The sequence below is a fragment of the Macrotis lagotis genome, chromosome 4 (genome assembly GCF_037893015.1).
Source record: "Macrotis lagotis isolate mMagLag1 chromosome 4, bilby.v1.9.chrom.fasta, whole genome shotgun sequence".
NCBI lineage: Eukaryota > Metazoa > Chordata > Mammalia > Peramelemorphia > Peramelidae > Macrotis > Macrotis lagotis.
Window position 1 is genome coordinate 272,302,014 of NC_133661.1, and position 19,527 is coordinate 272,321,540.

At 39.4% G+C, this 19,527-nt stretch overlaps 1 protein-coding gene across 3 annotated transcripts in view; it reads left to right on the forward strand.

The window, feature by feature from the left end:
• Positions 1 to 19,527, forward strand: part of ACTN1 (actinin alpha 1) — a 106,234-nt gene that overhangs the window by 78,870 nt on the left and 7,837 nt on the right. The window contains exons 9-20 of one of the 3 annotated variants that reach the window (XM_074236046.1): positions 3,241 to 3,333; positions 4,404 to 4,634; positions 7,260 to 7,407; positions 9,249 to 9,399; positions 10,586 to 10,694; positions 11,285 to 11,425; positions 12,778 to 12,960; positions 13,110 to 13,244; positions 14,546 to 14,725; positions 15,466 to 15,612; positions 18,596 to 18,676; positions 19,213 to 19,278. In XM_074236046.1, coding sequence (XP_074092147.1) covers positions 3,241 to 3,333; positions 4,404 to 4,634; positions 7,260 to 7,407; positions 9,249 to 9,399; positions 10,586 to 10,694; positions 11,285 to 11,425; positions 12,778 to 12,960; positions 13,110 to 13,244; positions 14,546 to 14,725; positions 15,466 to 15,612; positions 18,596 to 18,676; positions 19,213 to 19,278 — 1,665 coding nt within the window. The remainder of the gene's footprint in view (positions 1 to 3,240; positions 3,334 to 4,403; positions 4,635 to 7,259; positions 7,408 to 9,248; positions 9,400 to 10,585; positions 10,695 to 11,284; positions 11,426 to 12,777; positions 12,961 to 13,109; positions 13,245 to 14,545; positions 14,726 to 15,465; positions 15,613 to 18,595; positions 18,677 to 19,212; positions 19,279 to 19,527) is intronic. The other 2 variants (XM_074236047.1, XM_074236048.1) reach the window with 2 other exon arrangements.

Genomic DNA, 19,527 nt, shown 5'->3' on the forward strand with positions numbered 1-19,527 from the left:
CTCCTCATTTAACAGAGAATCATAGGATCTTGGAATCAGAGCTGGAAGGAATCTCATAATTCATTGATTCCAATCCCCTCATTTTACAAATGGGGAAACTGAGGCTCACTTAACCCTGGGTCACATAGCTAGTAAGTGCCTGAGACAGAATCTGAACCCAGGTTTTCTCTTGATTACAAGTCTGATTCTCAGTGCACTTCACTATATTGTCATTCTGTTGGATTTATGTCTTGGGCTTCTCTTAATCCATTGTATTAGTTTTCTTTTCTTTGCCTTTGTCTTCAATCTCAGTTACTGGACTGGGACTTTGTGTTCTGATCCCTACCAAACTCTTGGATAGTATGATTAGACCTTGGTCCTATTCCTGCTGCAGTCTGGATGTTCCTCTAATGGGGAAACTGAGGCCTAGAGAGATGAAGTGGCTTATCCAAAGTCATCTAGCTGATGGAATTAGAGGTCCTGGGTTCAAATTCTGCTTCTGCTGCTGATTATCTGTTTGAAGTAAGTTACTTCATCTTTTTGGAACCAGTACTGCCTTATTGGTTTCCTTATTCATAAAATGAAAGATCCCTTCCAACTTTAAATCTATGATCCTCTGACCTTAGCTCCTCTAACCCCAGATCTAGCTTTCCCTTTCTCACTCCCTTCCTTCCCTCCCTCCTTTTCTTCCTTTCTCTCTCTCCCTCCCTTCCTTCCTTTTCTTTTTCCCTCCCTCCCATCTTTTTTTCATAATTGTTTGCTTTTTCCTGCAAACCAGGAAAACCACCACTCCTAAAATAAAACCTCCTTTCCCTCTGGTTTCCTCTTTTGGAATAATAGTTCTTTCTGACATTCTCCACATAAAAAATCTCTACTTTCTGGGGCTCCTCTAGCATTGCACTCCAAACTCTTCTCTCTGGGCTCAACAATAGATCTCTCTAAAAGAATTAACCAGTTCTTTCCTCAGATGTCCTTATATTAATAAAGATAGTAACTCACATTTAAAATCTACAGAATGCTCTCCTTACAACAGTCATCTAAGTAGGTGTACTGGGAATACCATTCTTTCTAATAGAAATAAGAAAGCAATTAAGCTAAACTAAACAGCATCACCATATCTAATATTATACACGTTTCATATCTACAATCCCCATCTTTGCACAGGAAGGAAGTTTAGTTCTTTTTAATGGACCAAACTCATTTTAATTGCAAGTAAAAATAATGTCAAGGCATATTTTAACCCAAACAGTAAATGCAAGTTAATCACACAAATTACTTTACAGCCTATATTTCTTTTTTTTTTTCTTTTTTGTTTTTTTAGATTTTTCAAGGCAACGGGGTTAAGTGGCTTGCCCAAGGCCACATAGCTAGGTAATTAAGTGTCTGAGGTCAGATTTGAACCCAGGTACTCCTGACTCCAATGCTGGTGCTGTATCCACTATGCCACCTAGCCGCCCCTCCACTAGGCCACCTAGCTGTCCCTATTTCTTTTAAAAGTAGAGATATAAAAGACATTTTCACTTGATGCCATTGTTAGATAATTCTGGTGTGGAACTTTGATGAAAGGTGATACTTTTCATGTTCTTTTGGGATAAATAAATTTGGCATGGTTCATCTCTTTTTTCCCAGCACTGTTTCTAAATATTTTAATCAAAGCAGGGTAATAGGGCAAGAAAAGAAAGAGATCCAAAAGGATTCAAGTTTTTAAATTCTAATTTCATTTGCTTAAGTGTGAATATGCCAGTTTAATTTACTGAAATGAACATCAGGAGCCAGATTGTCATTTTTTTAATACAAATTGAGTTAGACTGACTCGCCCAAAGTGGGGCTAATTCAATATTTTGTTGAGACCTTAGAGGCTTCCCTGACCCTTATTTATCTCTCTTTATCAGAATCACATTTTCTACCTAATGAGGCCAGGTACCAGAACTTTCTGAGCTAGAAGGATTTTTAGATATCATTTCAACCTTATTTTAAAGAAGGGTTTAGAGAGGGGCATTATTGACCTATCCAGGGTCATAGATAGTATGGATCAGTGCTAAGTTTCAAACCCAGGTCTTCAGTGTTCTTTCCACCATCCCTTGTCCTTTCTGGGAAATTAATATTAATTGGGACTGATCCATCCCTTTTGGTCCCTTCAACTTTATACTAAACATTAAGATTTTGAACATAGAATTGGAAATCTGCCATTACCTCTTTATTGCTCTTATTCCCCTCAAGTTACTTTATCTTCTCTTTCCATTTTTTCTTTCCACTTTTTCCTCTCCTTCCTCTTCATTTTTACATTTCTCATTCTCTGTCTCCTCTTTTCTTCCTCTCTCTTCCTTTCTTCATTCTTCTCTTTCTTTTCTCTCCCTATTATCCTTCTCATGCCCCCATCTCACCTTCTGCCACTTACTTCCCATACATACAAGTCACTCATTCCTTTGAAGGGCTCTGCAACTGAAAAGACTAGCTAATCTGATGCCCTTCCTCCGTTCAGTATTACAAATGAACGAAAAGATAGGTAGGTGATTATCTTAATTAAAATGCTTTTCAAGGAAAAAAGACTTTTACAATCTACTTTGATGACATTATTTTAATTACTCTCACCTTCAGGAAATTCTTCCTTATCCTAAATCTCTCTTACTTCAGTTAAAGCCCATTTAATTTTGTTTAATCATAGTGCATATAAAGACTGGTCACTAGCCTTTATTTAATAAACCTGCATCTGCTTTGGGAGCCAATATGTGTATATACACACACACACACACACACACACACACACACACACACACATAATTTTCCTTTAGTCATTTTTGTTTTTAGGTCTTCTAATCAGTTCTCATTTAACCTCATAAAAATTATTCATTTGGTTTATCTGGGGACAAGTGTTTCATCACTGACTGGTTTCTTCCCCTATCCTTCCCTAGAACATGCTCCGGCCTACCAACCCTTCAACCACATACTATGAAAAGCATTAATATTTACATTAATGAAAAATAAAAGGAAGTTAGCAACAGAATTAGAATGAGAAGGGTAAACCTTCTTAACTTGCATCTCTGTTTAGTACTAAATAAAAGTTGAACTTTATCCATTCAGTTCCTCCAGAATCAACAGTGATGAATGGGTAAGGAAGAAATAGCAGGACTACTGTGTTGACAGTGACCTTTCTGGGGTTAGGTATGAGATGATGATGGTCTGGAACATATAATACCTTAAGTTTTTTCTGGGGAGAAAGTACAAGTGATTTTTCTTTCTCTCTCACTATTTTGTCACAAGGCGGAGACAGCAGCTAATCGTATCTGTAAAGTGCTGGCAGTCAACCAGGAGAATGAGCAGCTGATGGAGGAATATGAAAAGTTGGCCAGTGATGTAGGTACCTCGCAGGGCATATGCCCAGGCCTTTTGCTGATCATGGTGGGGAATGATACTTGTCTTTCATTGTTTCAACTCAAGAAGAAAAGTTGAGAGAACCCTTAGTGTTTTCATGTCATTGTCCAACCTCATTTTCTTGGGAGTAAGGTACATTCTGATGCTGCAGGTGCTATGGATCAACTTTCTGCTTTGTGCAAAAGTTGTATCATTCAATTCTGGTTCTTAACTAGATGACCCTGAGCAAGTCATTTCATCTCTGGCCCTTGGTTTACCCTTCTATAAAATGAAGGGGCTAGACTAGTTGATTTTTAAATCCCTTCCAGATTCAGTGATTGTACTGTTTGTGTGTTTATGTACATGCATGCACATATATAAACAGAATAATAACTCCTGTAAACCAGGAAAAGTTGTTCCAAAATGTTGGGTATGATTTGGATTTTACCTGGGGTGAGCTCTGATTAAATAATGGACCTACAAGTGCTAGGGTTGGACTCACAATTGGGTGAGGACATTAGATTTATAAAAAGGAATATATCACACCCTAGATCTATTCCTATTTCTGTTTTTTTGTTTTACCACACCATGTTGTCTTTTTTTTGTTTTTTTTTTAGATTTTTCAAGGCAATGGGGTTAAGTGGCTTGCCCAAGGCCACATGGCTAGGTAATTATTAAGGCTAGGTAATTGTTAAGTGTCTTGGTCAGATTTGAACCCAGGTACTCCTGACTCCAAGGCCAGTGCTCTATCCACTGCGCCACCTAGCCGCCCCCAAATCTATTCCTGTTTCTGGAAGAGACCTCAGAGACCATCTAGTCCAAACTTCTTTTACAGATGTGGAAACTGAGGCCCAGAGAGGCTTGCTCAAGGTCACACAGGTAATTTCAAGAACGGAGTTTCAAGCTAGATGTTCTAACTTTCAACTGCTCCTGTTTCTGTTGCAACATTCTACCTTTCAGTTATAGAATTTGGATCGAGAGGTTTAGACAATATCAAAGGAATAGGCTATCAGGTCCTACTTTCTCTCTTTACCCCCTACTGTCTTTGATGCTTTCCCTTCTTCCTGTCATAGCTGCTGGAGTGGATTCGCCGCACTGTCCCATGGTTGGAGAACCGGACCCCTGAGAACACCATGCAGGCGATGCAGCAGAAACTAGAGGACTTTCGAGACTACCGCCGCCTGCACAAGCCCCCTAAGGTCCAAGAAAAGTGCCAGTTGGAGATCAACTTTAACACATTGCAGACCAAGCTGCGACTTAGCAACCGACCTGCCTTCATGCCTTCTGAGGGGAAAATGGTCTCGGTGAGTTGGAGACAGGAAAAAGTGCTTCTGATGTACTTGCTGATGTGTTTGACTCTCAGAGAATACACTGATGTTCTAGATCCCGGAAAGACTTTATTATTATTTTAAAAAACATCTACTGATACTTGTTTTTGCATCAGTCTAATTTCAAAGTTCACCCTGAGAACAATCCTCTGTAATAAAAAATAAAGAGGGAGAAAAAAAATAGTTCAGCAAAAATAACCCATTCATTAATGGAATTTGTACATGCATGTACTTTCCCCACCTCTGAGAAGAAGGGAAAAAGATCAAGCAAAACTTTATTAAAATGTTTTTCTTAAGCTTTGAATTTAATCATTCCCAAAAAGAGCATTTTGTCAAAGCAGAATACAAGAGGATTACATATGACAGCATAAATCTCCATCTCTTACCACTTGCATACAAAGTTTTATTAAGTTCTTTACAAAGAACTGTTTGACTAAAGTGCTACTCTTAATTTAGGGCAACTATGTTTCTCTGTCATCCATAGCAAGCCCTTTTCTACATGGTGATGAGGACTTTGATGCCTTCCTATATATGGCTGCATTCACCCAAATACTAGCAAATCTCTATAGTAGATTTCCTTTTTTACACTTTTCTGGGCCTTGAAGGGAAGATACATGGTAGCAAAATATCAGGTATTTAAGTTAAACTTGGATCCCTGTAGATGCATATTGACTTAGTAAACTATAGTGACATCTATGTTTTATCATATTTTTATTTGGCAAGTTAAATATTTTTCAATTACATTTTATTATGATTCTAGACCTACTTAAACGTTGTGGTTGGAATATAATGTTTAGGTCAAAAAACTCCAAATTGAGGGTAGTCAAGAAACTTAACCTGGATGCAGGGTAATTTTATTTGTATTTTTAAAATGAAAGGCCAGGGTGGCATTATGCATAGAAAACCAACTTTGGAATTAAGAAGGCCTTAGTTTCAAATCCTAGCTACATATAGACTGTGTGACTCTACACAAGTCAATTAACTTCTTATTGGCCCAGACAACCCTTTAAAACTATTCATTCTAGAGTAGAGAGTGATTTTCATTAGGAAAGAGTTTTCTTGTTTGGAATTTGCTATGCCAAAGAAATTATAGTTCTTCAATTCCCCATCCCCCTGACCAAGAACAATTATAAGAAATTATATTTCCATTTTCTCCCCACCCCTACCCCCCAATAAAATGATAATAAGGAGTACCATGTTGCATTCTTGATGAATCCAATCATTTAGGGTCATTAGGAATAATATACTTCATCCTAAGCAATCAGTGGAATCTTCAGGGCTAGATCATTATAGCTTAGTATTGGCCTGTTAAGCATTTCTCTTGCTGCTAAACATTCAACAGAAGCCTGGGGAGTAACTTATGGGAGACAGTAGTCTCTTTCTAATAAATGTTTTATACTTTTAAAATATTTTCAGGGACCCTCTGCCTACCCATAGATACAAAGAATGCAATATTGATTAGCCTGTGAGTGTTTCAGAGAGACTTGTACAATTTATGATAATAGATTTAAAGAATATAATAGATCTAGGGAAAATGAAGTAAAACTCAGAGGTGATTGAACATAAGGTATTTAACTCCTTGCCTTTGTGCTATTGTTGTGAGGAAATTACTTTGTAGCTCATAAAATTCTGTATCAATGCATGTTATGTTACTGTGTAATGCCTTTCACCCACATTACTTTGTAATTACTTGCATTTTTCATGTATGCCTGTCTCATACACTTGTAAACTCCAAAGTCAGGATCTTTAATAAACCCCATCGTTATTATCTAGAATAGATAATGATTATATGACGTAAGTATAGGAATTTTTTTACCCTGCAGAAGGTTATGGGTTATAGAGGAACATGATATATTATATATAGCTGTGTTTGAGAATATGAAGGGTTTTATCTTATGGAAGAGGGATTATATTTACCTCTTTGGATTCAAAGGGAAGAACTGAGAAAGATAGTTGGAAGTTGGAAGGAAGCAGATTTAGGGTTTTGAAGAGAAAAGCTGTCCTATATTAGAATGGACTACTTTAGGAAATAGTGGGTTTCTCACGACTAACCAGAGGTTTAGAAGCAAAGGTCAACCATTTACTGAGGAAATTATTGAGGGAATTCTTATTAATGCTGAACTAGATGGCCTCTGAGATCCCTTCCAAATGTAAGGTTCTTTGTCTGGACCCTGACACATACAAATAAATAAGTTAGTTATTAGTCAACACCCATATTGGCCCTAACTGCTGACAAGACTTAGTCACTGTCTTCTACCAGGGCCAGAAGAATGAAGGAAAATCCCTTTTCAATGGAGACCTGAGAGGCCTTAACGGGAGAAAAACAATTCTTTTTGCTGTTGAAACAATTGTAGTTTAGGGTGAGAGGCAAGGGTGTGGCCCAGTTATGGGGCTTGGACTAGTAGGATTGGGGAGAAGTAAGTGGGGTTGGAGAAGAATTCTTGTCCTGGAAAAGCAAGAAGTCACTATTACCATGATGATGTAATGATTTGGCAGTGTTCCTGAGCCCAAGTGGGACTAGGAGTTGGACTTTCTCATGAAGAAGGAAGCTCAGGTGTAAAATGTTGCCCTTTTTGACAGTACCTTTTTTTGTCCCTTCAGGATATCAATAATGCATGGGGGGGCCTGGAGCAGGCAGAGAAGGGCTATGAGGAGTGGCAGTTGAATGAGATCCGGCGATTAGAGCGACTGGACCACCTGGCTGAGAAATTCCGGCAGAAGGCCTCTATTCATGAATCCTGGACAGATGGTAAGGCCAACCTCAGAGAAATTCTGCCCTGTTTTTATGATTTCCTCTAAGCTAAGGGACCCTAGTTTTCTTGCTTTCTTCCTAATATTTGTCAATATAAGTCTTGAATGACTATGTCTCTGGGAAATATTGCCATCCAGCCTATCCAGTCTTTTTCAAATTCTCCCTTAGCATTTAACCAAAATGAGACTAATGACATTCTTTTAGATCTCTGGATAGGAAACCATTTGCTTTAGGCCAGGCAAGATGAATACGTCCTTCACAGTTGATTAATGCAGAATTTATCTCTGTTCTGAGAGGTACCAAAGCACAGAGATGGACCCTGATTTTCTACCTGAAGAATGCTGCATTTGAGTGTGATATCAGGTAGCAGTTCAGGGTGCCCCTCCATTTGATCTAAGTCTGTTCATTTTCCCTTCCCCAAGTCCTTGGGAAATTCTATGGCCTTTCAGTGGATTTTGGCTGGTAAAGAAGGGGTCATTGATTGGGGAATGGGCAAGAGGGAGGAAGGATTTAAATGGGATTGTAATCAATGCATGCAATGAGTTGATTTTCCCTCGGCTTCCACGTGGAAATATGCTGTCCTTCATTCACTCATTCATCATTTATTTATTATTTATTACAGTGCCTGGCACGTAGTAGGTGCTTAATAAATACCTGTTGAATGATTGGTTGATTAAGCACCTACTCAGTGTGAGGCACTGTGCTAGACACCGGCTGCCGATGCAAAGCTATGGCACCGACCCTGTTCTTAAGGAGTTGAGAAACCAACGGAATTAAAGACATGTATACAAAGAAGCCTGAGATAAGTACAAGTACAAAGGAGGAGAGGTTTAGGCAAAGTACTGTGAGAAATTATGGGACACCTCTTTACCTGAGAGAGAAGAGGGCTCCCAGGGAAGGCTTCCTGGAGGAACTTGGACCCAAGTATCTGAAGATATTACAGATGACCTGCCATCAGTTGGACATGCATCTCAAGTTTGTTTCTTTTAGTAATATAACTACTCACATTAATCTAGTGCTTTACAATTTTCAAAGTACTTTTGCTGACAGCAATCTTGTGAGGTAGGTCATGTGAGCATTATCACCGCTTTTTTGCAGATGAGGAAACTGAGGTCCACAGAAGTTAAGCAATTTGTCCATGGTTATATAACTTGTACTTGTAAGATCAGAACTTCTGACTTCAAATCCAGTGTTCTTTACATGAGTTGAGGGTGGCAGGTGGTCAAAGGGGCTATGGTTAACCATTCCTGTTCTTTCTTTTTGTCTGTGTCATTTTATATATATCTTGTTAGCAAGATGACTGGCCAGGGTCAGGGATTTCGATGATGAAAGAGCAAGGATAACTGGCCTACCCATTATTGAATCTAAGATTTTGTCACCATGGACAAAGTTGACCTTTTGGATCAACTAAGCTAACCAGCTACTCATGAACAAGGTCAATGGCCATTCTAGTTGAGATTGCTGGTTTGGCATTTATTGAATACTTTCAACTACCTTATATTTTGAACTGTTCTGGGTACTATGGGAGCTACAAAAAACCCTGTTCTATTTCTTCCCTTAATGGGATAAGACACGAGCTCATGATTATTAGAAAGCAACTCAGGACAGCAAATGATTAATGCTAAACGGGGTTGCTAGAGATTGCTCCATGGGTATGTATAGTTAGTTGGCAAAGGGTTCCTGGAGAAATTTGAACACTAACAAATTCCAGTAGATGATTTGCATGAGAGTATAGGATGAGTTGTGTTGTTTCATGGCAACATTTAGGATATTCCCACATTTACCACTTAATGGTCTGTTTGAGAACATGGATTTACCAAAACCCTTCTTGAACCTAGGCAAGGAGACCATGTTGCAGCAGAAGGACTATGAGATAGCCACCCTTTCGGAGATTAAGGCCCTGCTGAAGAAGCACGAGGCTTTTGAGAGCGACCTTGCTGCTCACCAGGACCGAGTAGAACAGATTGCTGCTATTGCACAGGAGCTGAAGTAGGATTCATTCACTTCTCACTCACCCCAACCCTTTCTCAACTTTGGTCTTCCTGTAGGAGAGACTAGAATCATGACATGATTGGGTGGGGGAGAATGTTTGTAATTTTTTTGAAACTTTAGGTCAGTTTCTTGGTTTGGGGTCAACCTTTTGGGTTTGCAGGGTCTGTGAACATAGACCCCTACATGCAGGAAGACAATGAATGCAAAAGATCAGAGTACAAAAGCAAATTTCAGTACAGATCTGAGCTATTGCCCACATTCCATTGTCAGAGAAGATCTGAAGTAATACTACTGAGAATTAATATAATGTAATCAGTACTTATATTTACAAAACATTTTATTGACATCTCATTTCAGTTTCATAAAAATCCCTGTATGGTAAGTAGTGGCAATATTATGACCTCAATTGTAGATGAAGAAACTGAGACTTGGGGAGCTTTTATGTCTTGCCCTAGATCCCAGCTCTAGGAAATGTTAAACCGAGGTATTTTAACGTATTTCATCTGACTTCTAATTTTGATACATATCTTTGGAATTGTTTTCTCCCCAAAAGCCAAGGAATGTCAGGTACCTCAGCCAATCTGAGAAGAATTATATTTTATCTGCCTTTGTCTTTTTTGTTCATGTCTGATTCCTTTACTCCCATCTCCCGTTCCCTCTGTGTTACTTTGGAGGGAAAGATCCAAACTAGAGAAGATATCTTTTTGTTGGTGATTACTTCATTGATCTGAATGGTGAATCACTTGGCCTTGTTTATTCTTCCTTCCACAACCACGAGGATACTTCATATATGTATTTTTCTTCCAAAGGAGACTAGTATATTGCTCTCTCCTTTTTAGTCTTTAATTTTTTAAAAAAATCTTTATTTTGGAATTTCTTCTTTTTATTTAAAAAACAATCACTTCAGAATCATCCTTATAGAATCCCTTTATAGAACTATCTCATAACCAAGGAAAGGTGTAAAGCAAAGAAAACTGACACATCAACTCAACCATATCCTACATTGTATGTACAATTTCATACTCTTAGTCTACCGTTTTCCTAAAAGGAGATATGGAAAAAAGTTTTATCATTAGTTCTTTAGAATCAAAATTGGTCATGATATTATTTTGAATATCACAAGTTTATTCTTTTACAGTGAAAAGCCGTGTATGAGATGATTCTTGGTCTTTTTCTTTTATAGTGAATTGGATTATTACAATTCTCCCAGTGTCAATGCTCGTTGCCAAAAGATCTGTGACCAGTGGGACAACTTGGGAGCATTGACCCAAAAAAGAAGGGAAGCTTTGGAGGTGAGCCCTGAAAGGAAAGCTATATCTCAAATACATTCCTCTTTTTTTGCTTGGGTTTCTTAATTTTCCACTGTTTTGGGTCAGGAAACCTCTCTTCCCCCTCCCCCCCTATCTTCTCCCTCTGTCCATCCTTTTCCCCAGTTCTAGGTGTTTCTAGACTGGGAAGATAGAGGATTCATAATGTCCAGGAACTTCCCCATTTAAAACACTGATCCAACTACAATATGCATCTTCTACTATTCGGAACAGAATACAAGCTCTCTGTTTAGTTGCTCTAAACCATGATTCCCCTTAAAGTGAGCATTACTCTTCTTCCTACTTTTTCTATTTCTGTTATCCCCTGCCCTACATTTAGCATCTTTCAGTGGAAAGAGAATCCTGATATTAGGGAACCTGGGTTGAAGTCCTGCATCTTAAGTTTAGTGTCTGTGGCTTAGACAAGTCACAATCTCCCTGGTTGTGTCAGGTTCTTCATATTTAAAATGAAAGGTTTGGATTCAGTTACCTCTAGGATTTTTTTGAGCCTTAAATCTATGATCCTCTGAGCCCCATATTTTCTCCTCTAACTTCCTACTTCTATTGATGCCCAGCGGACAGAGAAGCTTCTAGAGACCATAGACCAACTGTATCTGGAATATGCCAAGAGAGCTGCTCCCTTCAATAACTGGATGGAAGGGGCCATGGAAGACCTGCAAGATACCTTCATTGTGCATACTATAGAGGAAATCCAGGTACTCACCTTCTCACGAGACTAAGTCCCTAAAGAATAATGGATCTTAACTAATTTGGGAGGGTTTCAAGCAAACTATGGCTTGAGTCCAGTAGCTAATAAACCTTCCTTCCACCAAAAAAAAAATTCACCAACTCCCAAGGCTTATGAATATCTGAATAGTTTATAAATTCTCATGGTAATTACTATCATCATTGTTAAGGTAAAAAAGTAGGATTGTTCTTTCATTTCTTTCTAATCTATCATCCCCCTCACCTCTAATCAGGTTGCATTCCTGTTTAATTTTTTAGGTGCCTTACTTCAAGGTTGCCTTTAATGTTCATTTTAACTGGATTTTACTTAGATAAAAGTGATCTTTAGAGAGGATACAGAACGCTATTATTATAAAAGCTATATTCTCCCATTAATGGCTATAGAATTTACTCCCTGCTATGATACAGAGAAATAGCAATGGAGAGAGGAAAATACCTTGTAATATTTAAGGTTGATTTTCTTGGATTGGAAGCTTTGAAAAGATGCATTGAGAAGTTCCAGTGGAAGAAAATCTCATTTGGTTTGTTGGTCCCACTTAGCAGTGCACTTGTTATACTCATTGATCAACTAAAGAAGTCAAGTCCAACTAATTTGATTAGGATATTGCAAAAGAGTTATTTCTTCTCCCAGTGTATTGCATTTATTGCTGTATTTTATGTGAGCCAGAAGAGTAAAAAGGTTGGACAACCTTGTTGCTGGTGCTGCTTCTCAAAACTGGGGGTTAATAATGCTCCCTTAAGCATTTGACTTTTCTGTTGACTGTCAGCCCTGAATAGTTAATAGTATTATATAACCTTAAGCAATTCATCTTTCATTTTCCTCTTCTATATTTATACAAGGGGTGGATTAGATCAGAATTTGTGTCATAGACACATGGTAGTCCACTAAAGCCCATTGCCTCCTTTTTCAGAATAATATTTTTAAGTGAATAAAGTAAAATACATAGGATTATTATTAAACTCTTTTGTTGAAATAATAAAAAAGTTATTAAAATATTTTTCCTATCCAAGTTTATAGGCTTTTTGAAATCTATTCATGGACCTTAGGAGTCTGTGATTAAGAACCCTCTGGATTAGGTTTCTAAGTATAATTACATTTAATTCTTTTGACTTTTTGAATTATTTTTTTAATTTTTATAGTAGCAACAGGCAATCATCTTAATGACTTGAGTAGATGATAGTGTTGTTCAGAAGGGTTAATACTTAATGACTCTGCTTCAACAGTCCAATATTCATCATTCCCAGTATCCCAAGAAGTTTCCATGGAAGGCACTAGACCCTTGGCGTGGATGACTGTTTTCTTGCCATCTTCCCCACCTAGGGATTGACCACTGCACATGAACAATTCAAAGCCACCCTCCCTGATGCTGACAAGGAACGACAGGCCATTCTAGGAATCCATAATGAAGTTACCAAAATCGTCCAAACATACCATGTCAACATGGCTGGAACCAATCCCTACACAACTATCACCCCTCAAGAGATTAATGGCAAATGGGACCATGTGAGTCAAGCAATGGACTTATAAAGGTGCAGGGTGATGGGAGGGGAGAATGGAAGCAAGTTTGGAGGATTAAAGCAGAAGTAGTAGTAATTAACTTGCTTGGGATTCAAACAAATCTTTTCCCTCACCTATCTCTTCTGGCACTGCAGGTTCGGCAACTAGTACCACGGAGAGACCAAGCCCTGATGGAAGAACATACCCGTCAGCAGCAGAATGAACGACTCCGCAAACAGTTTGCAACCCAGGCCAATATTATTGGACCCTGGATCCAGACCAAAATGGAGGTAATACTGAATGCTGAAATTTCTCAATTCTTTTCTCTCATCTATTACCTATTTCTGTCTTTGAGGGAATAAACCCTATTATCCCAAAGATACACCCAGAATTTAGAGAAGTTCATGCTCAGTTTATCAGTTATTTATTGGATTTCTACTATGTGCAAGGTAATATACTATGGACTAGGGGGGTGGCTAGGTGACACAGTGGATAGGGGTACAGGCCCTGGAGTCAGGAGTACCTGAGTTCAAATCCAACCTCAGACACTTAATTACTTAGCTGTGTGGCCTTAAGCAAGCCACTTAACCCTATTGCCTTGCAAAATACACACACACACACACACACACACACACACAGTATGGACTTGTAGGAATACAGAAGAAGGTTTAAGAGACAATATGCTATAGTGGATTTTGATTTGTGGATGTAGATTCAGAGTACCCAGTTTCAAATTCCAATTCTATGATTACTAGTGTGACCCTGTATACTTAATCACTGGGTCTTAACTATTTCATCTATAAAATAAAGATATTAGACTAGTTGAGTGGCATCAAATTCAAATAGAGATGGGGTCCATTAAACTATATATAAGGATCCTTAAGACCTACATAGTGACGTAAAAAACTACAAATTAACATTGTTGTATTGTATTTTATTAATTTTATTACCACATCCCAATTATCTTTTAATCTTATTCTCTATGGGAAGTTTTGCGGGACTGAGTTTGACACCTTTGGACTAGATGAATCCCTTACTGGATCAAAATCAATGACTCTGTAAAAAACAGAATTCCCACCCTTCAGGACATTGTTCTGTTTCAGAAGAGATTTACCCATGTGAACAAAATCAGGGAACAATATAAAATGTTATATCATAAAATACTAGACTGAATGGTCCACATTCTTAAATACTATAGGGAAATCAGTGCTGTCTATAGTGAAGGAAAGGGAGGCAACCTCTTGAATGGAATGAGACAAATTTGTTTACTTGTCTCTCCTGAGTCTTGTAAGGGAATCCTAAAGGAATTCTGGACTCTGATATTACTAGGTTAAACAGATAGAAATCCTAGCTTTTCTTGACTTTACTTTTTCAAAAATGCAAAGATGTTCGGTTTTTTTCCTATTCTCCAATTTTGAGCCTTAATCTTTTTAAAACTCTTTGAGACTTTGTATACATGATCCAGAGAACACCCATGAGGGAGCCAAAGGATTACTTGGGAGCCCAACATTACCCCCTGTAGGTCACAGTTGTATGAATTCTTGGCCTGGGCTAACTTTGGGGCAATGCTATTCTCTCTTTGTTTCTGTAGGAGATTGGCCGCATCTCCATTGAGATGCATGGCACCTTGGAGGACCAGCTCAATCACCTTCGACAGTATGAGAAGAGCATTGTCAATTACAAACCAAAGATTGACCAGCTGGAAGGAGACCACCAGCAAATCCAAGAGGCTCTTATCTTTGACAACAAGCACACCAATTATACCATGGAGGTATGATTCTTGTTGGGGGTGGGGGTGGGGGTGGGGGAGGAGCTGGGGATAGTATTGATTTCTCTTAACCATGAAACTTGGAAAAAGAATAAGCTTTAATCCTTAAGAATTGTCTTCTTGGCTTGGTACATATCTTTTTCCCAATCTGTTTCTCTTTCCAGTAGTTTCATTCCAATATAAAATAGCAATAAGGTACTTAAGGGTGTGTGTGTGTGTGTGTGTGTGTGTGTGTGTGTGTAAAACATATTTACACTTTAGTTTCTTTAGTTGAAAAGATGAGTTATCTACAGGAACCTAATTCCTAAGACCATTTTTTTGTTTTTTGATGGTAAATATTTGTTGGTGGTGGGAAAGGGGAGACTGGGGGCAATATTTATAATAAATTATATATTTTGATGACCTACTACCCTCTCCTCTAGAACTGTTTACTACTTTATTTATGATTCTAGTCATCCCCATCATTGATTATCCTCCTGGTCCCTTTAGTTTTTGTTTCTTTTGCTTGCTTAGATATCTTACATTATGTTACTATATAGTCCTCCTAACGTTATTACTATGCTCCATGGTTGGGAGTATTTCTGCCTTAGAATATGTGACTCTAAAGAATTCTTATTATTGATGTGATAAAATCAGTCTGAAGTGCACGGGTAGGTTCTTTCTGCTTTCAAATGTTGAGGGGAAAAGCCAAGGATTTGAGTAATTTCACTCTGATAATTGATACCCCATATTGGTCCCCCCAGCACATCCGAGTGGGCTGGGAACAGCTCCTCACCACCATTGCCAGGACCACCAATGAAGTGGAGAACCAGATCCTTACCCGAGATGCCAAAGGGATCAGCCAGGAACAGATGAATGAATTCCGAGCCTCCTTCAACCACTTTGACCGGGTAAGAGTTTGACCTTTTGAGCTTTTCCCCCTTGCTCTCCTTCACTGAAACACAATCTTAAAATGACCTTATGGATATGAGAAATCTCCTCAGGGTAGGAGTCCTTCCTTCTCAGAGGTTTAATCAGGACCTAGAGTTAGCTCAGATCATAGGTCTTTAGAGTGCCATGGGTCTTTGGCTCTATTTAGATAATATTTTGGCTAAAGGTCTGGTTGAAGGAATAGGTGGATGGCATGCTCAAAAGACTTGGGGCTACCATGAAGCTAAGAAGGAGAGCAAAAATGTTATTTTTTCTTGGTTTAGATCCATTATGTCATGGGAATAGTAAACTCCTCTGCTTAGAGAAGATCACAAGAATTATCCTGTGACTTAAGTCTTAGAGTTGCCTGGGGCCCTGAGCACCTCTGATTAAGTAACTGCCTAGGGTTACCCAGCCAGGTATGTGTCAGATCTAGGATTTGAACCCGGATTGTTTTGATTCTCAGATTAAAAGTCCAGAACAGTAAACACAATTTCATTAGATAACAGAGTTAGTACTTGGACAGCTAGGTGGCTCGGTGGTTAGAAAACTGGGAATAGAGTCAGGTGGACTTCAGTTCAAATCCTGCCTTAGATACTTACTAGCTGTGTGAACTTAGGCAAGTCATTTAACCTTATTTGTCTTAAACTGGAGAAAGAAATGCCAAACTACTCCAGTATCTTTGCTAAGAAAATCCTATGGACAGTATGATCCATGGGGTCACACTTGAGTTTTAAAAAATTAACTGTACACATGTGCTGTGGGATAGACATGGCTAGATAATATTTGAAAAAGATCTGGAGATTTCAGTTGACTCCAAGCTCAAGATGAATCAACAATGTGATATCATGGCCCCAGGTCCTAATGTACATCATAGCACATATTAGTAAAAGCAGAGGAGGTTACAATCCCACTCTACCATCATTAGATCATATCTTCTGAGTCTAACTTTTAAGTAAAGATTTTAATAGTGGTGCCATTTCCAAAGGAGGGAAATCAGAATGGTGGGGTCATCTAAACCTTATCAATCTGATTCTAAGAATCTGTGTTCCATGGGAAGAGCTGAGGCCTATATCTCATGTTTCACAGTTTGTTTTTCACAGATATGTTTCACATATCACCAGTTTCACAGATCCATAACAATAAGCCTAACACACTTTCCTTGACCCTTGACATACCAGTATCCTAAATGGATCCAATACATCTAATAAGCTGCCTTGTAGGCCTTGTCGTCCTACCAGGAGTATTAGGGAGTATTCCCTATTACTTGGTGAGAGGGAAGAGTGGAGGAGCCTCTGAAAGTCAAAATGCTCTAAGTGTTCCCTTGGGAATGTGCTTATTCCTTACTTTCACCTTAGAGAAGTCCTAGCTTCCTTTAAATTATCATATCCTACATGAAGTGCTTCCTAACATGCCCCCTACCCAGTTATTAGTACTCCTTTCCTCTTGAAATTATCTTCTATTACTTATTATAAATTATATTATTATAATTAATTATCTTCTATTTACTTGGATCCTGTTTCCTAATGAGTAAACAATAATAGCTAATATTTATGTAGCACTTATTATATGCTAAGACCTTTACAATTATTAGCTCATTTAATCCTTACAATAACCCTGAGAGATAGGAGCTATGATTACTCCCATTTTACAGATGAGGGAACTGAAACAAATAGAGGTTAAATGACTTGCCTAAAGTGGCACAGCTAATAAGTATCTGAGGTCAAATTTGAACTCAAATCTTCCTAATTCCAAACTCAGCTTCTTGAAGGCAGAGACTAGAGACACATGATAGGTGTTTAATACTTAATGGACTTAGTCAAAACAAAAAAACAACCCCAAAAACCTGAGTTCAAGTTCTGGCTATGTAGCTTTGGCCCAAGTGTCTAAAACCTCCTCCAGGCCTCAGTTCTCTTTTATAAAATAAAGGGAATGAGGGGAGGAGGGCTAGATCAGGATGAACTTCTAAGACTAGCAATACTTTCTTTGATATCATAAAATCCTAAGACTTGGTGTCATCTAGTCCATCCCCCACCTCTAATATAGCCCTTGCTTGAATTATCTCAGGCAGCTAGCTGGCTGCTTATCCTTGCTTTAGACATCCCATCACTAGGCACATTCTGAAGGATTCCTCACAATTTCTATTTGCTTTCTTCCTTCATGGCTTTCCTACTATTGTAAAAGTAGTAGTTTTTGCCCTTTAGTGCAACCTAGACAGTCGCTGGTCTTTGATTCCAGTGGTTCTTACTTTTACTCCTTCAGGTGATTCAGTTAGTCATGGGCATTTCTCATGGTTTTGACTCTAAACTGTGATCACTGGTCCCCCAAGAGCCCTCTAGTATGGAGTCAAAAAACATTCAAAATAGCCCAAAAGTGAATTGTACTGAGTGGGCTATATCTAGGCCACATTGTCTTAGTGTTTGTCCATATGGTCTTAAGGGTGGCCAAGTGGCCCTTTGAGGATTGGGTGGATAGGGTGGGCTCCTGCTGCCTCGATATGTCTCTACCTGCCTCACAGCATGCCAGCTATCTCAGGAGCCTTTAGTGGAACCCCCTGCAAGACCCAGGTGTGAGTGTGTAGGGGAAGGGGTGGAGAGGGAGGAGACAAGGGTTGATTTGGGGGGCTCCTGTTTTGGTCCTGTTCTCTGGAGCAAGGTTGTTTGTGAGCACAAACTGAAACCTCATTTTGTGGTATCTAACCTTTATGCACTTTTATTTCCCCTTTCTCCCTTCTCCTCTCACCCTCCTCACCCTTTCCATCTGCATGATCATGTACACATTTCCCTCTCCACCTCTTCTCCTCACTTTTCACCACCCATTTGCTTGCTTTCCCCACCCCCCTGCATGGCACACACCATCTGCCTCCTCATTCACCATCCCTGTGCATTTTGTCCCTCCCCCTCCCCATTTCCCTCCCCTGGCACCCACTGCATGTCCTGCCTGGCACACCACGGCCGCCCCCAGGATCACTCCGGCACACTCGGTCCTGAGGAATTCAAAGCCTGCCTCATCAGCTTGGGTTACGATATTGGCAACGACCCCCAGGTACTCAACACCTGCTTGGAAGATGGTCAGGGGTGGCATCTGGGGTGATCAATAACGTGTGTTTCTCCTTTTTCTTTTCTCTCTCTGTCTGGATCTCCCCCTTTCCCCCACTTTCCTATGTTTTTCTGGACTGTGCCTTTCCTTTCTGTTGATTTTTCTGACTATGGATACCTCTCCTTCTGAGGGGGAATCTTTCCATCTTTGCCTTGGACTCCCTTCCCTGTCTGCTTTTCATGGAAATCCTACTTTTTCTTTCCCATTATCTCTGCACTGTGTCCTTGCTGACCTCTGCTTTTCTCTTGTTCTTTGCAATGTAATTCTACCCTAAATTTTTATTTCTCTCCTTTCCTCTTTGATTTCTCTCTCTCTCTCTCTCTCTCTCTCTCTCTCTCTCTCTCTCTCTCTCTCTCTCCTGTCTGCCCCACCGTCTGATGAACCCTATCCCTCTGTTGTCCGTCCTCCCTCTTTGTGAACTGGTGTTGGTCCTTTCCTCTTCCCATCTTTCCCTTTGTCTAAATGTCACTGCCTTCGTGCAGAAGAAGACAGGCATGATGGACACGGACGATTTCCGCGCCTGCCTTATCTCCATGGGTTACAATATGGTAACGTAAAACGGATGCCCCCCCCCTCACATTCCTGAGGGTTGGTATGGCCTTCCATAGCCACATGCCCTCATCTTTGCCCTGTCTGAGGGGAGGGGTCTGTGAACCCAACCAGTGAGGTGAGGTCAAGTCAAAGGAAAAGGGTTTTCTTTGGGTCTGGATGATCAGTAAAATGAGAGAAGATGGGAGGGCCGGACTGTATCAATACAGAGAGCAGCTGTTATTTTCTTTGTGGGCTGGTCAGTTTAG